This window comes from Cololabis saira, chromosome 2, assembly GCF_033807715.1.
Source record: "Cololabis saira isolate AMF1-May2022 chromosome 2, fColSai1.1, whole genome shotgun sequence".
NCBI lineage: Eukaryota > Metazoa > Chordata > Actinopteri > Beloniformes > Belonidae > Cololabis > Cololabis saira.
In genome coordinates, this window is record NC_084588.1 from 50,524,693 (window position 1) to 50,545,414 (window position 20,722).

The 20,722-nt window shown below is 41.8% G+C and overlaps 1 protein-coding gene across 3 annotated transcripts in view; it reads left to right on the forward strand.

Moving 5' to 3' along the window:
- Positions 1-2,932: 2,932 nt before the first annotated feature.
- Positions 2,933-20,722, forward strand: part of LOC133464795 (homeobox-containing protein 1-like) — a 29,783-nt gene continuing 11,993 nt past the window's right edge. For all 3 annotated transcript variants that reach the window (XM_061746985.1, XM_061746990.1, XM_061746995.1), the window contains exons 1-3: positions 2,933-3,107; positions 17,592-18,071; positions 19,668-19,753. In XM_061746985.1, coding sequence (XP_061602969.1) covers positions 17,593-18,071; positions 19,668-19,753 — 565 coding nt within the window. In that variant the 5' untranslated portion in view covers positions 2,933-3,107; position 17,592. The remainder of the gene's footprint in view (positions 3,108-17,591; positions 18,072-19,667; positions 19,754-20,722) is intronic.

The window sequence follows — 20,722 nt, forward strand, 5'->3', positions numbered from 1 at the left end:
CTTGGTTTTGTTTATTTCCTGACTCATCCGTTTTCATCCAGGAGGGAAGAGTCCTGGGGTCACGTTGTCAGCTGTTGGTTTTCAAGGAAGAGCCTTTAAAGTTAAATTTTAAGTTTAAATCATGTCTATCTGACAGGTTCCAGTTTGTTCATGTACATGAGGTTTCGTCAGAACAGTCAAGGGTCTGTTATGGTGTTCCGCAGGGTTCAGTGCTAGGGCCAATCTTGTTCAGTTTATACATGCAGCCGTTGGGAAGTATAATCCAGAATCACGGCATACACTTTCATTGCTATGCTGATGATACGCAGCTCTATTTGTCTATGAAGCCGGATGAAACAGAACCGTTGGTTGAACTTGAGGAATGTCTTAGGGACATCAAGGACTGGATGTCCAGAAATGTCTTGCTTCTAAATTCAGATAAAACAGAGGTTATCATTCTTGGTCCAGAGCCTCTTAGGAAGGGACTAGATGGTGTTGCGATGGCTTCCAGTGCAACTGTAAGAAACTTTGGTGTTGTTTTCGATCAGGATTTGTCGTTTAAACTATATGTTAATCAGGTTTGTAAAATAGCGTTTTTCCATCTCCGTAATATTGCAAAGATTAGGAAAATCCTCTCGCAGAGTGATGCAGAAAAACTAGTTAATGCGTTTGTATCTTCTAGACTGAATTACTGTAATGTGTTGTTAGCATGGATGTCCAAGTAATTAGCTGAATAGGCTCCAGCTGATCCAGAATGCAGCAGCACGAGTGCTGACAGGAATCAGCAGGAGAGACCACGTCTCTCCAGTGTTAGCGTCGCTCCATTGGCTACCTGTAAAATTCAGAATCCAATTTAAAATTGTATTACTTGCATATAAAGCCCAAAACGGCTTAGCTCAGCAGTATTTACAAGGTTTGATAGTGCCTTATGTTCCTGGCAGAGCTCTCCGCTCCCAGGGTGCAGGTTTACTCGTAGTTCCTAGAGTATCTAAATGTAGATTTGGAGGGCGGGCGTTCTGCTATCAGGCACCATTACTATGGAACCAACTTCCAATCTGGGTTAAGGAGGCTGACACCACCTCCACCTTTAAAACTAAACTTAAAACCTTTCTGTTTAGTAAAGCCTATAGTTAGTGTTTAGTAAACCTCTAGCTGGTGTTGGTAAATCTCTAGGAAGTGTAAACTCTAGTGTGTTAGAGTCAGTAGTCATAGTTGCAGCTATAGAACAAGACTATAATAGTTAGTCTCAAATATAGCTTGGTGGTAGATATGCTGCTATAGGCTTATGCTGCAGGGGGGCACCGACATGATCCGCTGGGCGGTGCCTCTCACCCTTCTTCTCCTCTCCTTTTCCCTTTCTCACTTCTCCATTTCCATTTTTATTTATTATAAATATCTCATAGCTATTGTTTTTGTCCATCGTTCCTGTAGTTTCTTGTGCCGGCCCCCCTTTTTTTCTCTTTTGTGCATGTTTGCAGGCTGGAGCCTCGGGAGCTGCGTTCTGGCCTGTGTTCCCGGTCCCCCCCCCCCATCTCCGGTCATCCCATTGCTGCTTCCACCTGCCTACGTGGATGTCTGCTGTTGCTGCTTCCGCCTGCAAATAATTCAATAAAATTGAATTGAATTGAAGTGAGATCGAGGAGTTTTTTTTAGTTTTTACTGTCAAAATGCTTGTTTCAGTTTCATTTAAAAAGGAATATTTAACCTTTTTAGGAAGTGTGATCTTGCAGTTTTCTGTCCCTAGTGTCAGCAAAAACAACCCAGATTAACTCTGGACTCCCATCGCTGTTGTCTCTTACAACAACTGCGTATTAATGTACAACACTACTGTATGTCACACATCACAACAGAATTATAGTGAACGTCAGCAGAAGTTACCAAGAAAAGTCACAACGGTGGAAACTAAGAAGAGAAAGCAAGAATAAAAAAGTTAAATTTGTTGAATCTAAATGTGATTTTTTACATTTAAGAAGTATTTCTTTGCACATGTTCTACAATGAGCAAGGGATGGTATATCTCTTTTTCTCTATTTTTCAAATGGACATTTAGCTTTACTCGTTTGGATTTAGGAAACAGAATAAAACAAAACCCATTACTCGTCTTCTTGGAATACCCGGGATGGCTGTAACAAGTGTCCACTCAGATTGGAGAAAATAAATATATATACACAGTATAGAACAAAAGTGTGGACACACTTCCCCATTTGTTTGATTGAGAAGGTGTGTCAAACTTTTGGTCTGTACTAATTTTTATATATATATATATATATATATATATATATAAATAAATAAAATGTGTATGTATATATATATATAATGTTTTTATTTCCATTATATTTATATAATATATAAAAAATATGTGTATGTATTTTTTATTATTAAGTAAGGTTAAGTGGGACATTATTTTATATACAAATTATAGATCATTTTAAATATATATAATTTATATTATATAATGTATAAATATATATATATATATATATATATATATATATATATATATATATATATATATGAAATTATTAATTTAGGTTATCTAGGACATTTTACATAATATGAAATATATATATAATGTTTTAATTTCCATTATATTCATATAATATATAAAAATATATGTATTTTTTATTTATTTTTTATTATTAAGTATGGTTAAGTGGGACATTATTTTATATACAAATGATATATAATTTCACACACACACACACACACACACACACACACACACACACACACACACACACACACACACACACCATTTTTATTTTATATATAATATATATATAGTTATTATGAAGTTATTATAGTTATTATGAAGGTTAAATTATGGGGGACTTGGACATTTCGCGGACTTGCCCCCTCCAGCCCGCTGGCTGCGTCTGCAGTCAACATTCTTGTAGTAAACGGGAAACCTCCGTGAAACTCCAACTCCCATCGGCCCTTGCGGCACCGTATCAACATGGCGCCCGTCTGGTGGACAAAAGGCAAATCTGTCTGACGGCGGATTGAAGCCCAATTAGAAGCGGGGGGGAGACATTTTGGGAAAAACTGAAGCGTCCGTGTCCGCTGCGCCCCGAGGTGGCAGATATATGATCGAAGCAGCACCGGCGGAGGCTCCCGGACTGGACTAAGGTGAGCCGCAGCTGCAGCTGCTTCTCTCCCCCCGAACTCCATTAAGAAACGCCGCTGCAGCGGCTTCCTCGGGGGGGGGAGACTTCCACCAGCCCCGGGGCGATCTGCGGGGAATAACGCTGACCTGAGCTCGTATTCGGCTCGCTTCGGCTCGGTTACAGCCGGCTATAACCCCCCGTGCATCATGTCAACTTTTAGTTTTGTGATGTTTCCTCTGGAATTAAATCGACGCAGACCTACGGCGTAGGGTACGCTGCGACGCGCGCCTTACGTTGCGCGTCGGTGTAACGCGTAACCATAAATCAGCATTCCAATAAGCTGCGTGTTTTAGTTTAGTATAACTGAGCAGATCCACATTTTTCTGCTTTACTTGGGCTTCAAATTGGACTAGTTTAACAGCTGCACGTCCAATTGGCCAGTTCTTTTCCCCTTGCAGAAATCTCAAAAGTCCCAAAATGTGGACATTAGTCATAGTTGGCTAAATGAAAGCTCATAAAAGTGGTTTTGCATAAAAAGTGCCATGTTTATGTCTAATGGTGTATTTTCCTGCCACCCCTTTCTTGTTTTTAGCCTCTTATGTGTTTTAAGTGCTGGTTTTGCATGTCAGGTTAAAAGTTTGAGTGATGTTCCGTTGGCACATCTGCAGGAGTTCATGCCACGTCTGGTTTGGTTCACTGGGTTCAGACAGCTGACCAAGTTATCCTTTAACACAGCAAGTCCTCAAGTTAAACAATCCCGGGATATATATATATATATATATATATATATATAAATATATATAAATATATATATATATATATAAATGCATGTGTGTCAGGGAAGGTTGAGGACTTAATCTGGAGTCCTGAGGAAGCTGGAGACTTTTCTATTCCTGTTTGATTGTGATATGATATACAGGACTGTCTCAGAAAATTTGAATATTGTGATTTTCTGTAATGCAATTACAAAAGCAAAAATGTCATACATTCTGGATTCATTTTGTACTTGGTTTTGTTTATTTCCTGACTCATCCGTTGCATCCAGGAGGGAATAGTCACGTTGTCAGCCGTTGGTTTTCAAGGAAGAGCCTTTAAAGCGAGACTGAGGATTTTTTTTTAGAATAGAATACTTTATTGTCATTATACATGGGTACAGTGAGATTAAAAGCAGCATCACCTCCAGTGCAAGACAGTGCAAACAGATAAATATAAATAATACAGGACTGTCTCAGAAAGTTAGAATATTGTGATAAAGTCCTTTATTTTCTGTAATGCAAAGATGTCATACATTCTGGATTCATTACAAATCAACTGAAATATTGCAGGTCTTTTCTTATTTTAATATTGCTGATCATGGCTTACAGTTTAAGAAAACTCAAATATGCTATCTCAAAAAATTTGAATATTCTGGGAATATTAATCTTAAACTGTAAGCCATAATCAGCAATATTAAAATAATAAAAGGCTTGCAATATTTCAGTTCATTTGTAATGAATCCAGAATGTATGACATTTTTTATTTATTTTTTTATAAATTGCATTACAGAAAATAAAGAACTTTATCACAATATTCTAATTTTCCGAGACAGTCCAGTAATCCTCCGGAGAGAGAGGATGTGAGTTCAAGGCGCTGGAAAGGTCAGAGGTCAAGTTCATTAACTGGCATCATCAGCTGTTTTGTTAACGCTCCTTAAAGTGGTGTCAAAGTTAAATCCTGTCCCAAACATCTTGCAAGAGGAACCGTTTCCTGCTCACTTTCTATCCGAGCTTCTCGTTCACCCTCATTTATTTGGTTTTGGGCCATAAAACATGCATTTTTGGACTATTTATTTAGTTCATACCTAAATGCGGATGATTAGAAATGACTAGATAAAATTTGGCCTGTTTGTATCGTATCAGTATTATAATTTTTCTTGGGAAGAGACTCATTTCTGATAAATATAAAGGTTTAATCTGAAGCTTGGTTTACTTCTTAGACTGATTATAGATTATAAAGTGAAAGTGAAAAGTTTTGTTTGCCCTTTTGATAACATGGTGCCATTAAATAATTAAGTTGGAGTCTGCAGAGACTTGTCGTCCTCATATCCGTCAGCTAAGAGGTGCATGGAGGGCGTCATGGTGCATCAGGTCAGGGGCCACATCCCTTCACTTGTTGTGTAACCTTCTTCTTCTGGGAGTGAAAGGTCTGGACTGGTGAGGCAATCAGCATTTAAGGGAAGGACAACGCTGTTCCTGGAATCTGTGGACGCGATAACATCACGTTTGGAAACGCTAGTCTGGTTCGACCCGACAAAGCTAGAACATCGTGTCGGTCTGTTTTTTTTTTTATTGGTCAGTCGGTGAAGATCAGGCCTTTTTAAAAGAATGAGGACCTCGTAAAGTTGTTTTGTAGAGAAAGTGGTTACAGTGATGTAAATCAGCAGAAAAACATCTGCTTTTTTAACATTGAAGCGTATAACCTGTTATATTAATAAAATAACTCATTTCGTTTTGGCCGATTCGACATGTGGAGTCGTCCACTAGCCGTCGGCCTCTATGACCTGATTGGTGGAGAGCTCGCCCTTGACTAGCGAATCAGAGTTAACCAGGAAACAACGATGGTTAAACATACTAGATAACCAGCAATGGTACAGACGCTAAACTATCATGGTGTAACAACCGTCCCAGCACTCTTGCTGAGACACTAACTTCTTAACGTTGCTGAGGTAATATATTACACTAAACTAAATACACACAAATCCCAGACAGTCCAAAACACAATCCCAAATTCCCCAATTTATTTAGTCCTGTAAATGACTTCACGTCAATTGAAAAACAACTGGTTGAGTCTCACCGGCGTGATTCTGTCTCTAAAACAGGTAAATCCAAAGGTAATACTCCTTGTAGAAATGTGAATAATCCCGTGGAAATGTTTTATGTGGAAGCGGATCAGGGATTTCCAACGTCCTCCTCAGACACAGCTTCCCCAGTTGTCCCTCTGTCCAAACATTTATAGAGGTTAGATTCCTGATTGGGATCACCTGGTGTCTGTGGCTCCGCCCCCTCTTTGTGGCTCCGCCCCCTCAGCCAGCCGGCAGCTCCTTAAAGACACGGGGCGTTTTTCTTTATGTCCTGCATGGATTTATTCAGGCTTTTCTCAAATCATCAGCTGAATCACATAAAGGGTGATTGCACCCTGCAAGGATTTTACCCACAATACACCTGTTAAACATGAACTCATAAATGTCCTGCCCCCCAATATTCATGTGGTTCTTGACTTCTATCAAAAGTTAAAACAATGACTGCATTTACATGCATCAATAACCCTTTTAAAACCCGAATATTGGCAATAACCCGAATTTGCACGGCCATGTAAACACCAATAACCCTTTTGAATAACCCGAATATGACCCCTGGGTTACTCCTTTTAAAACCCGAATATTCGGTCATGTAAACGGCAAACGGAATATCCCGATCAAACGGAACATGAATTTGTTTTCAGCGCATGCTCTGTTCGCAAGGAATCCTGGTCTTTTGAGTCCAGGAAGTTCTTATAAACATGGAGAAACACAAGACCACCCCACACTTTTGGAGTGAGGAGGAGACTAATCATTTTATAAATGTAACGAAGGATATGAACATTTGTACATGGTAGAAAGTACAGGGATAGCTAGATTTAAAAGAAGGTGAGCGAAAAGTTGCGCGAAGCAGCATTTGTTTTGAATTTGGATACAGGAAGCGAAAATGACGGTAATTGCGTCATGAAGTTCTCCGTGCGTCGCTGGTTTGATCCAGATATCCTGAATGATTAATTACCATGTAAACGGAATATTCCGAATGTTTCAGTAACCGGAATATTAGCAATAACCCGAATTTTGACTGCATGTAAACGTAGTCACTGACTAATGACAGCGGGGTTCTGTTCAGAACTCCAGACTAGATCGACCCGTCATTTTCGGTTCTTTCCTTTTCTTTCTGGGCGACATCACAGATTAGCGCCGCCTGAATCACACATACACGAAGAAAAGAGCGCTGAAAGTTCACGACTGCTTCACGAACCGGAACCGGAAATGCGTTGCTACCAAGCGAACCAATCACAGCCCTCTCGGTCTGTGTTGGGTCTGCCACCTCCTGACGCGTAGTTAGAATTTGTGGCGTGGCGTGGCGTGGCGTGGCGTGGCGTGGCGTGGCGTGGCGCGGCGCAACCTGCGGCGTAGGCTCGGCGTCGATTTGTTGCAGAACCATAATTCACCCTTTACGCTCCAATTGGCGTAAGGTTTATGTGTCCTGGCCTTAAGAGTAGGGGTGGGACGAAACGGGTAACTCACGATTCAATACTGTGGCGATATGTGGCCCACGATAACGATAATATCACAATATCTACGATATTCGATATATTGTAATAAATTTCATCAACGATATATGTGACTGAAAAAGAAAAAATACCCATAAAAAGGAAAACGTCTGTAGTTATGCATTTATTCAATGCCAAAACTTCATATGTACAAAGAAAGTGCATTTGTATAGTACCTCACTGCCTCATATAACATGTTTTATTTAAACCAGGACAGTGCACTGCTTTGTTTCTAATACTGAAAAGTCAGTAAGCATCTTAATTTTGCATAGTTCCTCACTGCCTCCTAGTCTTGTAAATGTAAACACTGACCAGCTGGACAAATTGAAGTGCATGAACAATAGTGCGGTGACAACCGCGTAAATCCATTATGTGTGTTGTAATAAAATATCGATATTTGCCGTCAGTTTATCGATTATTTATTGCGACAGAGAGCGCAACAATATATTGCAATATCGATTTTTTTTCCCCACCACTACTTAAGAGTACTAAGAAGTAGCTACTCGTCTGAACTGCAGCTACCCAGCTTTTAGTAACTTCTTTTTCATAACAGCAACAACACGCAGCCACTTCTGTTGAACTAACTATCGACCTCTAACAGATGGTTTAAGTCCCTCCGGACTGGGTGGTTCCTGTTTTTCTGCTCACGTATACCCCTTTTCCCCCAAACTGGTTCCAGAGCTGGTTCTGGGCCGGTGCTGGTGCTGGTTTACAACTTGTTCAACTTGGGAACCAGCTGAGAACCGGTTTGTTTTTCCACAGCTCGGGTGCTAAGGGGAGCCACTTCATTACGTCGCTGCAAACGTCCGTTATGTCACTGCGTTTGCATTGAAGCAACAACAAAGTAGGGTTGTCCCGATCAGGATTTTTTAACTCCCCATCCCATCCGATCCCGGTGACTTGAGTTTGAGTATCTGCCGATCCCGATTTTTCCCGATCCCATCACTTTTTTTGGCTCCCGATACATTTCCGATACTTTTTCCCGATCAGATTCATTTTGGCAATGAATTAAAAAAAAAAAAAAAAAAAAAAGAAGAGGACTAAAACTAAATTATCCCAAGTTTCTTTTCTTGTCCATTGCAGAACAACATGGACATTTATTTCAACAAAGCTTATCATTTCTGGTGCCACAAAATGTAAAAACATGAAATTGTAAACTAAAACAAAAAGTGCAGAATAGTGCAATAACAAAAATAAATAAATTTAAATTCAAAAGAGGTAGTTGAATGACATCCAGTCAAACTCACAAACACAAGAAAATTAAAATACTTTTTGGCTTAACCTTAGTGCAACATAATGAATGAATGAATGAATGAATGAATGAATGAATGAATGAATGAATGAATGAATGAATGAATGAATAGCAGCAGCTTAATGAACATGAACAGATAGAACATTTCACAATTCAAACATGGAAACCATGTTAGTTTCGCTTACTTCGCCTGAAGTGACGTTAAATGCAACGATATATAAAACGATTTAATATATATTAATAACTAGGTATGTCCCCATACTTTTTTTGGCCCATACCAATGTTTTGAAAATGCCGTGATTGGGCCCGATCGATTGGGACAACACTACAACAAAGTATTTGCTCTAATAGGACTTGGTCCACGTAGCTCCTCCGTGGACACATCTCTAAAAGACAGGTTGTCTCCTCCTCCTCCTCCCATGATGCTTTGCTGCATCCAGATTCATTCTTATTTGAAAATGTCTCCGTCTCCCAGTCTTGCTGTTGGTTTGAATAACTCTGCCCCCTCTGCTTACGTAAACGGTTCTTTCCTCTAGACCAGCAAAGAGTTGGTGCTACCTTGGAACCGGTTTCAGTTCTTTGTTAGTGGAAACAGAAAGTCTGGTTCCAAACTCAGCACTGGCCCAGAACCAGAACCAGAACCAGCCCTGGAACTGGTTTGATGGAAAATATTATATTCTCATGTAACCGTAGTGGAGCTTTGCACTGGTCCTGTGGATGTCTCGCAGTGTCTCTGTTAACAGAGAGATGAGCATAACATGGATACCTTAAGTAGTTTGTGGTTTGATTGCAGTTGGAAAATGTTTGATTTTAAAGCGATTTTTTTTTTTAATGACCAAGTGTATGTTTGTTTTTGCGGTGTCGCTGCGGTGCTGAAAGTACCCCTGAAATGTGAATATAAGCAAACTCGTATCACAATACTTCCCCCACAGGCTAGTGTGGTGGGCGCAAAGCATGATGGGTAGATTTTGCCCTTCCTGAAGACCTCTCAGTTGTTTATTCTCAGTGGTCTCACGTTAACCGTTTATCAAGAACTTTGACTGTTGGGCCTCTTCAGTTAGACACCAACCAGGTCAGTGTTCAGTCAAGATTGACTTTTTTATCGTGACCACACTTCCTGCTCCGCGGTAGTAGTTCATTGCCGTCCTTCTCAAGTTTAAATAATGGAGTTTCTAACCCAGTTTTAATAGTTTCAGCCGTCTCTCTTGCAGAAGAGACTGCGGTTTCGGTTTACTACAACTTGTTTGCAGATCAATAATTTGATCCTACTGAAACCGTATCGCCTTTTTCTTAATGTTCAAGGGCTAAGACGTGAATCAATGCATCGGTTGGGTTTAAATAAGTTGTTTCCAGTTAAAGTCCATGAGGCTCGTACCTGTTTAAGTTAAATCCCAGTGGCGTTTAACTTTCTTCTTCTATCAATTTTGTGATCTAATGCAGAAAGACTGCAAACAATACTTAAAGCACTCTTGTTTTGTTTTTAATGTGCAGAAAAGTATTTCAAACTCAACAAAAGATGATTTTTATTGATCATAATTCACATGTTTATAACTGACATAACCTTTTTGCCGTTGCTCTGCGTTCCTGCGTTGATTATTTGTGTCTTGATACTCCGTGACTCATCCCCTGCAGTGGGGACAGAAAGTATGAAGCTCGGCTCTCTGAAATGTAAATTTTTCTTGGCGTTCTTCCCAAGACGCACACAATCCCGCATACACACACACACAATCCCGCGTACACACACACACAATCCCGCGTGTACACACACACACACACACACACACACACACACACACACACACATTCACACGTACACACACTTGCCCTCTGTCTCTCTCTCTCCTGCATCTCAACACTCTGATATGCTGACTTTGATTTCCCGATGTTGTCTGTTCTTTCACCCGGCACCAGGGAGAAAAGCACCACAACAGATATGTTATTTCTTATTTCTCTTTCCCTCTCTTGCTCAACCCCTTCACTCTGACACCAGATGGATTACACCAATATTCAGGCAGTGGTTTTTACCCTCTGTTGAAACATACATAGTATATTAAAACACAGCTAAGCTTCTGATACAGATCAGTAGGGCTCGGTGTTGCCAAGGACCTCACGATACTTGATTCACGATACGATATTGCAATATCCAAATTTTGCTATATATTGAGTGCGTTTACATGGGAAGTTTAATTCCTCTTTAATTCAGAATTAAAATTAAATCCGATTTTAAAATGAGTAAAAATTAACATGTAAACACCTAATTCCCAATGAAAATGGCCATTCCGAATTAAACTTAATTCCGAAGTAATTGGCTGGTTTATTCCGATTTTAAATCCGAATAGAATAATTCCACGATCATGTATACACTCATTCCTCTTTAAATTAATTCCGGTCTTTCTGCGCTGCTCGTTCCCTCGCCCGTCTGTCTCCATGACGCTTATATTCCGCACTGGGCTAGTTTTCCAAACAAAGTTTCAAGATGGCAGCACGCAGTAAACGGTGGTCAAGAGCAGAGACCATTTATCTAATAAATATAAATCAAAAGAACAGATGGAAACAGGAAACAAGAAAATGGTGAGCTTTTCAAAATTGTAGCGGCTAGGGGTGGGTTAAAAATATCGATATATCGATATTTTATCGATATGCATGTGTAGGAACGATTATCGATACATAAATCCAAGTATCGATTTAAAAAAAAAAAAAAAAAAAAAATATTATTTATTTTTTTTATTTTTTTTTTTAATCCCGATTTTTTTTTTCCCCCAGTGTATCACCCAGTGCTCCTACCTAAGTCAGTCCTGGTCATTGCTCCATCTACCAACCCCGGGAGGCCCTGCACTGAGCTCAAGTCTCCTCCTTACTTGAGGAGTGAGCAGGCTGCTTCTTTTCACCAGGCAGGGTGGGGTTTCTCTGGCCGGACGTGGCACGTGGAAGGATCATGTTATTCCCTTATTGTAACCAGAATATCGATATCGAATCGTATCGTATCGTATCGTATCGGAAATCGTATCGTCTTGGGACCTAGTGTATCGGAATCAGGGGAAGGTGGCTCAGTTGGTAGAGCGTTCGCCCATGAACCTGAAGGTCAGTGGTTCGAACCCTAGTTCCTCCTGTGTCCACCAAAGTGTCCTTGGGCAAGACACTGAATCCCCCGGTTGCGCCCGGTTGTCAGGCCAGTGCCGTTGTGTATGGCAGCTCCGCCGACAACCGGTGTGTGAATGTGTGCGTGTGTGGGTGAATGTTTGCAGTGTAAAGCGCTTTGGGGCTGTAGGAGTACAGCTGGAAAGCGCTATATAAGTGTAAGCCATTTACCATTTACCATTTACCAATCGTATCGTATCAGGAGGTCAGTGATGATACCCAGCTCTAGTAGCGGCTAAGTTTGTTTTTCTTCCGGTAGACGTAACTTCCAGTAGACGTCTTTACGTAATACGTAAAAAGACGTCCGTCCCCCTATCCAATCAGAACCTTCCCAACCCCCAGACCGTAAGAGGAATTGGAGAAAGACCATCAAACGTGTTTTCCATGTAAACCTTAATTTGGAATTACTATTTCCATGTAAACTCGAAGGAAAATAGTTTAATTCGGAATTATTTAATTTGGAATAATTAATTCCGAATTAAAAAACATCATGTAACCGTGGCCATTGCGATGTTATACATAGTCAATTATTATCATAGTTAATTCATGGGACAAAACAATGTAATTAAAATTATCCATGTCGTTATTTTTGTAACTATACATGCTAAGGTTACAACATATTTGTATGTTCTTCATATTATTTACCTAATATGAAATTGACATTAAAAATATGATTTAAGTCATACTAGAAATACGATCCGTCGAATATCGATATCTCATCAGCCGGCAAAGTATCGCGATATATTGCAATATGGATATTTTTGCCCCCCGCCTACAGATCAGGATGTCTCCTGTTTGAACCCAACATCCCATAATGAACTCATCAATTTACATAACATGATTACTGGGTTTGAAAATATCTTTGCCAAATTGGAAATCCAGTTCAATCTGGAGGAATGTACTTCATATCTGGATAGCAGCTGCAGAGCTGTGTGTGTGTGTGTGTGTGTGTTAGGTTTGTAAATCTGCAGACAGGAAGCCAAGAGACGTGAGTCTTGCACCGTTTTTGTTCAGATTGTGTCGCTGGCGGTGTTTCTCAGACATGTGCTGCTGGATGTGTCGAGGAAAGGCCTTCCTGAGTCAAATCTGAATCAAACTGTTAATTCTGCATCGTTCTGTAACACCGATGGAGCTCTGAGGGCGATAAACGCAGAGAAAGCAGTTGAGCTACCGACACAGGAAGGTCTATAAAAAGCCAGGACAGAAGCGTTTCCCTCATGTGTGATAAAAGCCTCCGAGTTCACAGCTGGAAAGGAAACAAGAGAGCAGGAGACTGAGCTCACAACGAGGTGAAGCTCCACGCAGCATCAGCGAAATCCTCCCTGACGCTGGAGCTCGTTACTATCAGCTAGGACTAAACGATTAATTGCATTTGCGATAATATCGCTATGTGATAAAACGAGATTTTCTAACCGCAAAGGCTGCGATTTGAGCAGTCACGTGATCTGGTCACGTAATGTGCGAGTGAGCAGAGTGGTGCCGCGTAACCTAAATCTACCACCTTATGGTTCTGCGTTAAATCGACGCAGAGCCTACGCCGTAGGGTACGGCGTAGTGCGCGCGTCGCCGCGTATCCTACACCGTAGGCTCTGCGTTGGTTTTGTTAATTCTGAGCTTTGTTGGTTTGTTTGTTAGTTTGCTGGTGTTTGTTTTCTCCCTGTGATTTTTGAGTTATTTGTGAAGAAGTTCTCAGTTTCCTGTGAGGAATTCAGTTCAATTTTATTTATATAGCGTCTAATACAACAAAAGTTGTCTCTAGACGCTTTCCAGAGACCCAGAACATGAACATACGGTAAACCCCCGAGCAATTATTACATAAACAATGGCAGGTAAAAACTCTCCTAGTGGGAGAAAAACCTTAAGCCAAACAGGGGCAAGAAAAACTCCCCTTGAAGGCTGAATTAAGGTTCTGCGTCACACCAACGAAGAGCACACACCGTCACCGTGACGCCGCCGTGAACCCTTCGGACTTCTCCGTCACTCCATTTCGTCGGGGTGCAGTACCCCCCGCGACCGCTAGTTAGCAATCTTTTTCTGAATGGTTTATCCGACATTTTCCGGTCACAGTGAATCAAAGAGATAAGGACAACTATTGTGCAAAAAAACAAAACAAAAAAAAATCACACATAAACGAAGAAAAGAGCCCTGAAAGTTCACTACTGCTTCAAACCGGAAACCGGAAATGCGTTGCTACCAAACGAACCAATCACAGCCCTCTCGGTCTGCGTGTGGTCTGCGTCGCCTCAACGCGTAGTTACAATTTTTGAGAGGTGCACGTCAGTGACGGCGCAGGTGACGGCGTGTGGTCTGCGTGGACCCAGACCACACGCCGTAGGCACGGCGTCGTTTTGACGCAGAACCATATTTCAGCCTTTAGGAGGGAAGAAACCTTGAGCAGGACCAGGCTCGTAAGGGGGGACCCTCCTGCCGAGGGCCAGACTGGGGGGGTCGGGGATGTCAACAGCACAGCAGGCAGGTGGAAGCAGCAGCGGGATGACCGGGGGTGGGGACCGCAGGCCAGCACGCAGCTCCCGAAGATCCGGCCCAATCAGCAAGCCCCAGGTTAGTTAGGTAGTTAGGGTCGGGGAAAGGTTGAGAAGGGAAGGTTTTTTGTTCCCTGTGGGAGTTTTTCTGTGTTTTTCTATTAAACTACGCCTCGTTTTGGCTAAAGTTTAACCCGGTTTGGTGTCGTGTGATTGGGTTCAGAGAACGACCCATAACACTCGTGTGTACAGACGTGTGTAGACGTGTTAAAGAGGTAAAGCCACAGATTTGTTTTCTTTATTGTTGTAATCTGTGCTTTAAATAAATCTGACATTGTTTATTATAAAACAGACTGATGTATTGCTTGTGTAGTTGAAAAATACATGAGAACAGGACCTTGAAAAAAATAATCTCATATTAAATCGCAATATTGAGGAAAAAAATCGCAATTAGATTATTTTCTAAAAATCGTTCAGCCCTACTATCAGCCGTCTCCCACAAACCTGCTTCTCAGAGATCGGCTCAGAGCGGCTGCTTGTTTTCCAGCAGATGTTCGTCGTTTGGTGTCGGAAACTTTCTGCAGCTCGAGAGAACCGAGCTGAAACTTGTCCAGACGCACGAGACAGTATCATCTGCTCGGCAACCAGACGTGTCTTTACAAGCTGCGACTCGGAACACTGTAACGAATCAAATGCCGAGGGCGGAAATCTGGGAGTGCACGTGTCAGAAAGGTCTGGCACATACGCTGCCAGCAGACGGCATGGAAAAGCAGCTGCTATTAAAGGAAACGGGCTGTTTAGTGGAAAAAGCTCTCCGTAACAATTATTAACAATACTCCTTAAAACAAACCATCCTTCAACTCAGTCTTCAGTGTTTAAGTTGTCACCAGCAAGCGAGATAATACCACATGTTCATACTGGTTTCAGCTCCAACCACCATTAATTCATGCAGGAACAAATGAATACTAAACATTTATGACATGACGAACCATATTTCTATTAGGAAGAATCCATATTTTGATGTAACAAGGTAAAACCTGATAATAATCAACTGAAGATTACAATCCGTTGAAAATCGATATTGTATCGGCCGGCAAAGTATCGCGATATATTGCCATATCGATATTTTTGTCTTATGTTCGAACTCAACACCTCACAAGGAGCTCATTAATTTGCGTAACATGAGTACCTTTCACTTTATCATCTCTAAAAGCAATATTTATAGTAAGAAGAATCCACATTTTGATGCAAGAAGATAAAACCTGATAATAATCAACTAAAGAACAAATGCTTTATTGATGCTTTGCACATATTTGAGTTTAGTCCGGAGAAGAATGGCATGAATTATAACATTTTAGTTTGGATGACCAGATTTAAAACATGGTGTTTTCACCTGATGGTGGAAATGTTTTCTTGGACTTTCACATGTGTGAAGCTCCTTTTTATTACCAAGAAGAATCACAGCTGGAACATTTTCTACTGGTTTTTCTGTTTTAAAGGGTGAGATGTGTAATTTTTTTCTCATAAAAGCAAACAAAATGTTCCTTTTTAAAAAAAAAAAAAAAAAAAAAAAAAAAAACGTTTTTTATTATGAAATGTACATTATTTGATGCAGATTTGACGTGTTTTTCTGAATCATCCTCTATGCTGAACTGACCTTCAGACTGTTTCTGACATCTGATCGTAGATTACATGGTAATACAGAAACATAATGATCCAGAGGAAGAACATCTGCTTTATTTTTAGCCTTTTGGTTGGTTTCATGGCGTTGAGCTCGGCAGGATCAAGTGTTGGATAAAAGGAGACTTATCGTCATAAATTTGATCATATCTCTTTGTTTGGGCTGCTGTCTGATTGTTTGATGGGGTGTTTAGAGCTGCAGGGTTCTGTGACATCACAAACCCACTTCTTGATCTTTGTTTTCGCTTGTTATTTTCAGCTTGTTTTTCAAATTAAAATCCCGTTCTTCACGTTGACCTTTATAGTGCAGGAGATAACCAAAACTATTGTTCAGTTTGTGATACAAGCATGAAATTTGGTACACACATAGCCAAAGGCATTCCAAAAATAATTGGACGTGGAGCCATCGTGAATTTTCAACATGGCGCCCATGGCAGCCATTTTTCAAAATTGACGCCAGAAACAACTCTTTTTATATGACTTGGGGACATAATATGATATTTTAGACATGTTTACCACATATAGTACTTGGTAGATGTCTCTTGGATAATTGAAAAGTTGTCATTTAATATTCAAGATGGCAGCCATCATTTGTGTTTGTGTCTGATATGGATGATCTTGGTGTCTAATCAGTCATTATTTATGAGGCAGAAATCAAATTTGAAACATTGGAATTGGCCAGAAGCTTCCTTCTACCTCAAAACTGAACTGTTTCTTTCATGATAACAGCCATATTAGCCAAAATAAAATATATACCGTCATTTCAGGAAAATAATTCAAATTCAATTTTATTTGTATAGCGTCTAATACAACAAAAGTTGTCTCTAGACGCTTTCCAGAGACCCAGAACATGAACATAAACCCCCGAGCAGTTATTGCATAAACAATGGCAGGTAAAAACTCCCATAGTGGGAGAAAAGCCTTAAGCCAAACAGTGGCAAGAAAAACTCCCCTTTTAAGAGGGAAGAAACCTTGAGCAGGACCAGGCTCATAAGGGGGGACCCTCCTGCCGAAGGCCAGACTGGGGGTCGGGGACGTCAACAGCACAGCAGGCAGGTGGAAGCAGCAACGGGATGACCGGGGGTGGGGGCCGCAGGCAGGTGGAGGCAGCAACGGGATGACCAGGGGGTGGGGACCGCAGGCCAGCACGCAGCTCCCGAAGCTCCGGCCCAATCAGCAAGTCCCAGGTTGGGGTGCAGGGTCAGGGAAAGGTTGAGAAGGGGCAGGGCCAGATATATTATACATAAAAACAAACTTTGAACTAATAAACCAAAAAAGATCCTCATATCTGCAAGAACTGAACCATCCAATGAATGGATAAGTAATAGAGTGGATGTTGAAGCTCAGCCAGGGCAAACTGGCAACTCATTTCAACTAATCACTCATTAGAAAACACTTGTTTCTGGCGGCCATTTTGAAAAATGGCTGCCATGGGCGCCATGTTGAAAATTCACGATGGCTCCACGTCCATATCTTTTGGGGAAACCTTTGGCTATTTGTGTACCAAATTTCATGCTTGTATCACAAACTGAACGATTCCTATACGTTTTATAGCTAAACAGCTGGACCTTTAACCCTAGCTGTGATGTTGTGGTTTCATGTCCATGTTGCTGCTCTGCAGGATGTTCCAGCAGAGTGAGGAGCCTCGCTTCACCATCGAGCAGATCGACCTCCTCCAGCGGCTCCGGCGGACGGGCATCACCCAGGCGGAGGTGCTGCACGCCCTGGACACCCTGGACCACCTGGACCGGCAGCATGGCCGCCGCCTGGGACACAAACCCCCCTACATGGCGCCTTCGTCCTACCTGTCGTCCTCCGGCGCCGTCTTCGCCTCCTCGGCCACTCAGACCACTTTCCCCGCCAGCCGGCTCTCGCTGTCGCCTAGCAACAACTTCGACACCACCTCCCCGCCCCTGCCGGTCGCAGCGTCGCCGAGCGCGCTGGCGGTGGTTACTCAGAACGGCCTTGTCGCCAACGGGAAGCTGTCTCCGCCCCGCTTCCCCCTCGGCGTGATCAGCGGCGCCGTGGCAGCGCCGGCCTACGGCTTCGAGGCCAACGAGGAGGACATCGACGTGGACGACAAGGTGGAGGAGCTGATGAGGTAAGATCGGACCGGAGGTGATGGCCGTTAGATGGGAAGGCCGGTCAAAGATTTTGGGTGGACCTAATGGCACTTTTCCACTAGGTCAGGGGTCGGCAACCCAAAATGTTTTAGATCCATATTGGACCAAAAACATAAAAAAAAAAATATGTCTGGAGCCACAAAAAATGAAAAGTCTTGTATAAGCCTTAGAATGAAGGCATATGGCGAAAGGAGATATGTCGAGAAAAAAGTCGAAATGTTGAGAAAAAAGTCGAAATGTTGAGAAAAAAGTCGAAATGTTGAGAAAAAAAGTCAAAATGTCGAGAAAAAAAGTCAAAATGTCGAGAAAAAAGTCAAAATGTCGAGAAAAAAGTCAAAATGTTGAGAAAAAAGTCAAAATGTCGAGAAAAAAGTCAAAATGTCGAGAAAAAAGTCAAAATGTCGAGAAAAAAGTCAAAATGTAGAGGAAATAGTCAAAATGTCGAGGAAAAAGTCGAAATGTCGAGAAAAAAGTCAAAATGTTGAGAAAAAAGTTGAAATGTCGAGAAAAAAGTTGAAATGTCGAGATTAAAAAGGAAGAAAAAAAGAGGAAAAAAGAAGAAAAAAAAGAGAAAGAAAGGAAGAAAGAGAAAATATCAAGTTTATCAAAGAGAAAAAAAAAGAAAGGGAAAAAAAAAAAGCTTTTTCAAACATTTTTGAAAAAGCTCCAGGGAGCCACTAAAGAGCCGCATGCGGCTCTACAGCTGCGGGTTGCCGACCCCCGAACTAGAACCTACTCAGCTCGGCTCAGCCTGGTTTCTTTTCCATAACAATCCAGCACCTGGAGCAGAAGTAGGAGGTTGGAGAAACTGCTGTGACGTATTTGATTGTGTATCTAAACGAAGAAGACAACACTAAAGATGTAGAACCTGGAGGAGATGATAGATGTGCTGCTGGATCTGTGGCTTGTGTTCCATATCAAGTTAAAAAATGAGAGTGAGAGAAGCTTCAAGCAGCGACGCTTTTTAATGTTTTTAGTTTGTCTCGGCTGCTGAAAAGTCAGCTGGTAGTCGCGAGCAGCTATGAAGAGACAGAGTTCCTGGTAGATCTGGTCGTTCCTTATCTCCGTCTAGATCCCTTTTTAATTCTCTCCTCAGCACCAGGTTTATGAACATCTGCACCTCAGAGTTGGATCATGAAACAGACTTCTGCTGCTGTTGCTGGTGGAATAAAATGAACAAGAATCTCCGTCAGAGTTGCTTTTTCTCTGATGTCACATCCTGACTCGGACGTCTGACTCCAACCCCCCGACCAATGGGTGGCCTGTAGTGTGATGACATCACAGCCCGACTCAGGCGCTTAGAACCTCGGCAGAGTAGATACAGAAAAGCATCTAGTCGGCACGTTAGACCCCTAGTGGGAAAGAACCAAACCGAGTGGAGGAGAGCCGAGCTGAGTAGGTGCTAGTGGAAAAGAGCAGAAAGGACCATCAGGAAGGACTATCAGTATATTAATATAAAAACCAGAGCGATCAATATTTACAGGAGCAAATGAAAGACACATGGTCCACACAAAGATGTCAGACTTGTAATGTTGGAGATCCAACTACGGTATGTTCTTTGTCTTCAACGGCAGGAGGGACAGCGCGGTGATCAAGGAGGAGATCAAGTCTTTCCTAGCGAACAGGCGGATCTCCCAGGCCGTGGTTGCTCAGGTAACAGGTCAGTACCAACTAAAGTTACCTAATGACTAAATATCGTCGTCAACAAACTTTTATCACCTGAGGAAAAACGATACGAGACGCAACGAAAATGCTGGTCATGTGACTATAATGATAATTAAATATATAACGCAATATCGTAGAGGAATAAAAACGAGACTAAAATGTAGATTACAAAATAAAACATCTACTAAAATATGTCTTCATTATCGTTGACTGAGACGAAATGTTCTGCCAAAGACGGCTCTAGTGGCCCTTGATTGAAGTTGCAGAGAGAGAGAATGGGGATGACATGCAGCAAAGGTGCGCAGGCCGGGATTTGAACCTGCGACCAGGAGGCAGGAGCCTCAGTATATGAGCCGCTGCTTAACCCACTACACCACTGCTAAATACAATCTTTGACTAAAACTAGACTAAAATGGTCCTGGACAATTCTGACTAAAATGACACGACTAAAAGGAGAATGAACGAGACTATGGGAGCTTTCACACCTGTCCCGTTTGGAGCAGTTGTTCCGGAACAGGGAACGTTTCCCCCTAAAGATCGGAACTTTTGCTATATGTGAACACAGCAATCGTGCCTTGAAACGGCACAAAACAAGCGAGCCCGATTCCATTCGAGACCTGAAACGGTTCATTTTTTTAATTTGTAATGAGAACATAATCGACACAGCAACCGACACAACTCCCTTCATTGTGCATGTGCGACCGCGGCGCAAGGAGAAGAGTCGGCGCAGCCTCCACCCCCTTCTCTCCTATTGGACGTGCCGAGATGTTGTTCCAGCGCCGCACGGTGAAATTAAACAATGTTCAATTCGGGCAGGGTTTGCGGAGCGCAAACGCCGCGGCAGGCGGCCTCTCGTCCGCTGCTGAGCACATAAATGAATGGGTAAAGCCTGATTTATGGTTCCGCGTTAAAACGACGCAAAGCCTACGCCGTACCCTACGCCGTAAACTCTGCGTTGGTGTAA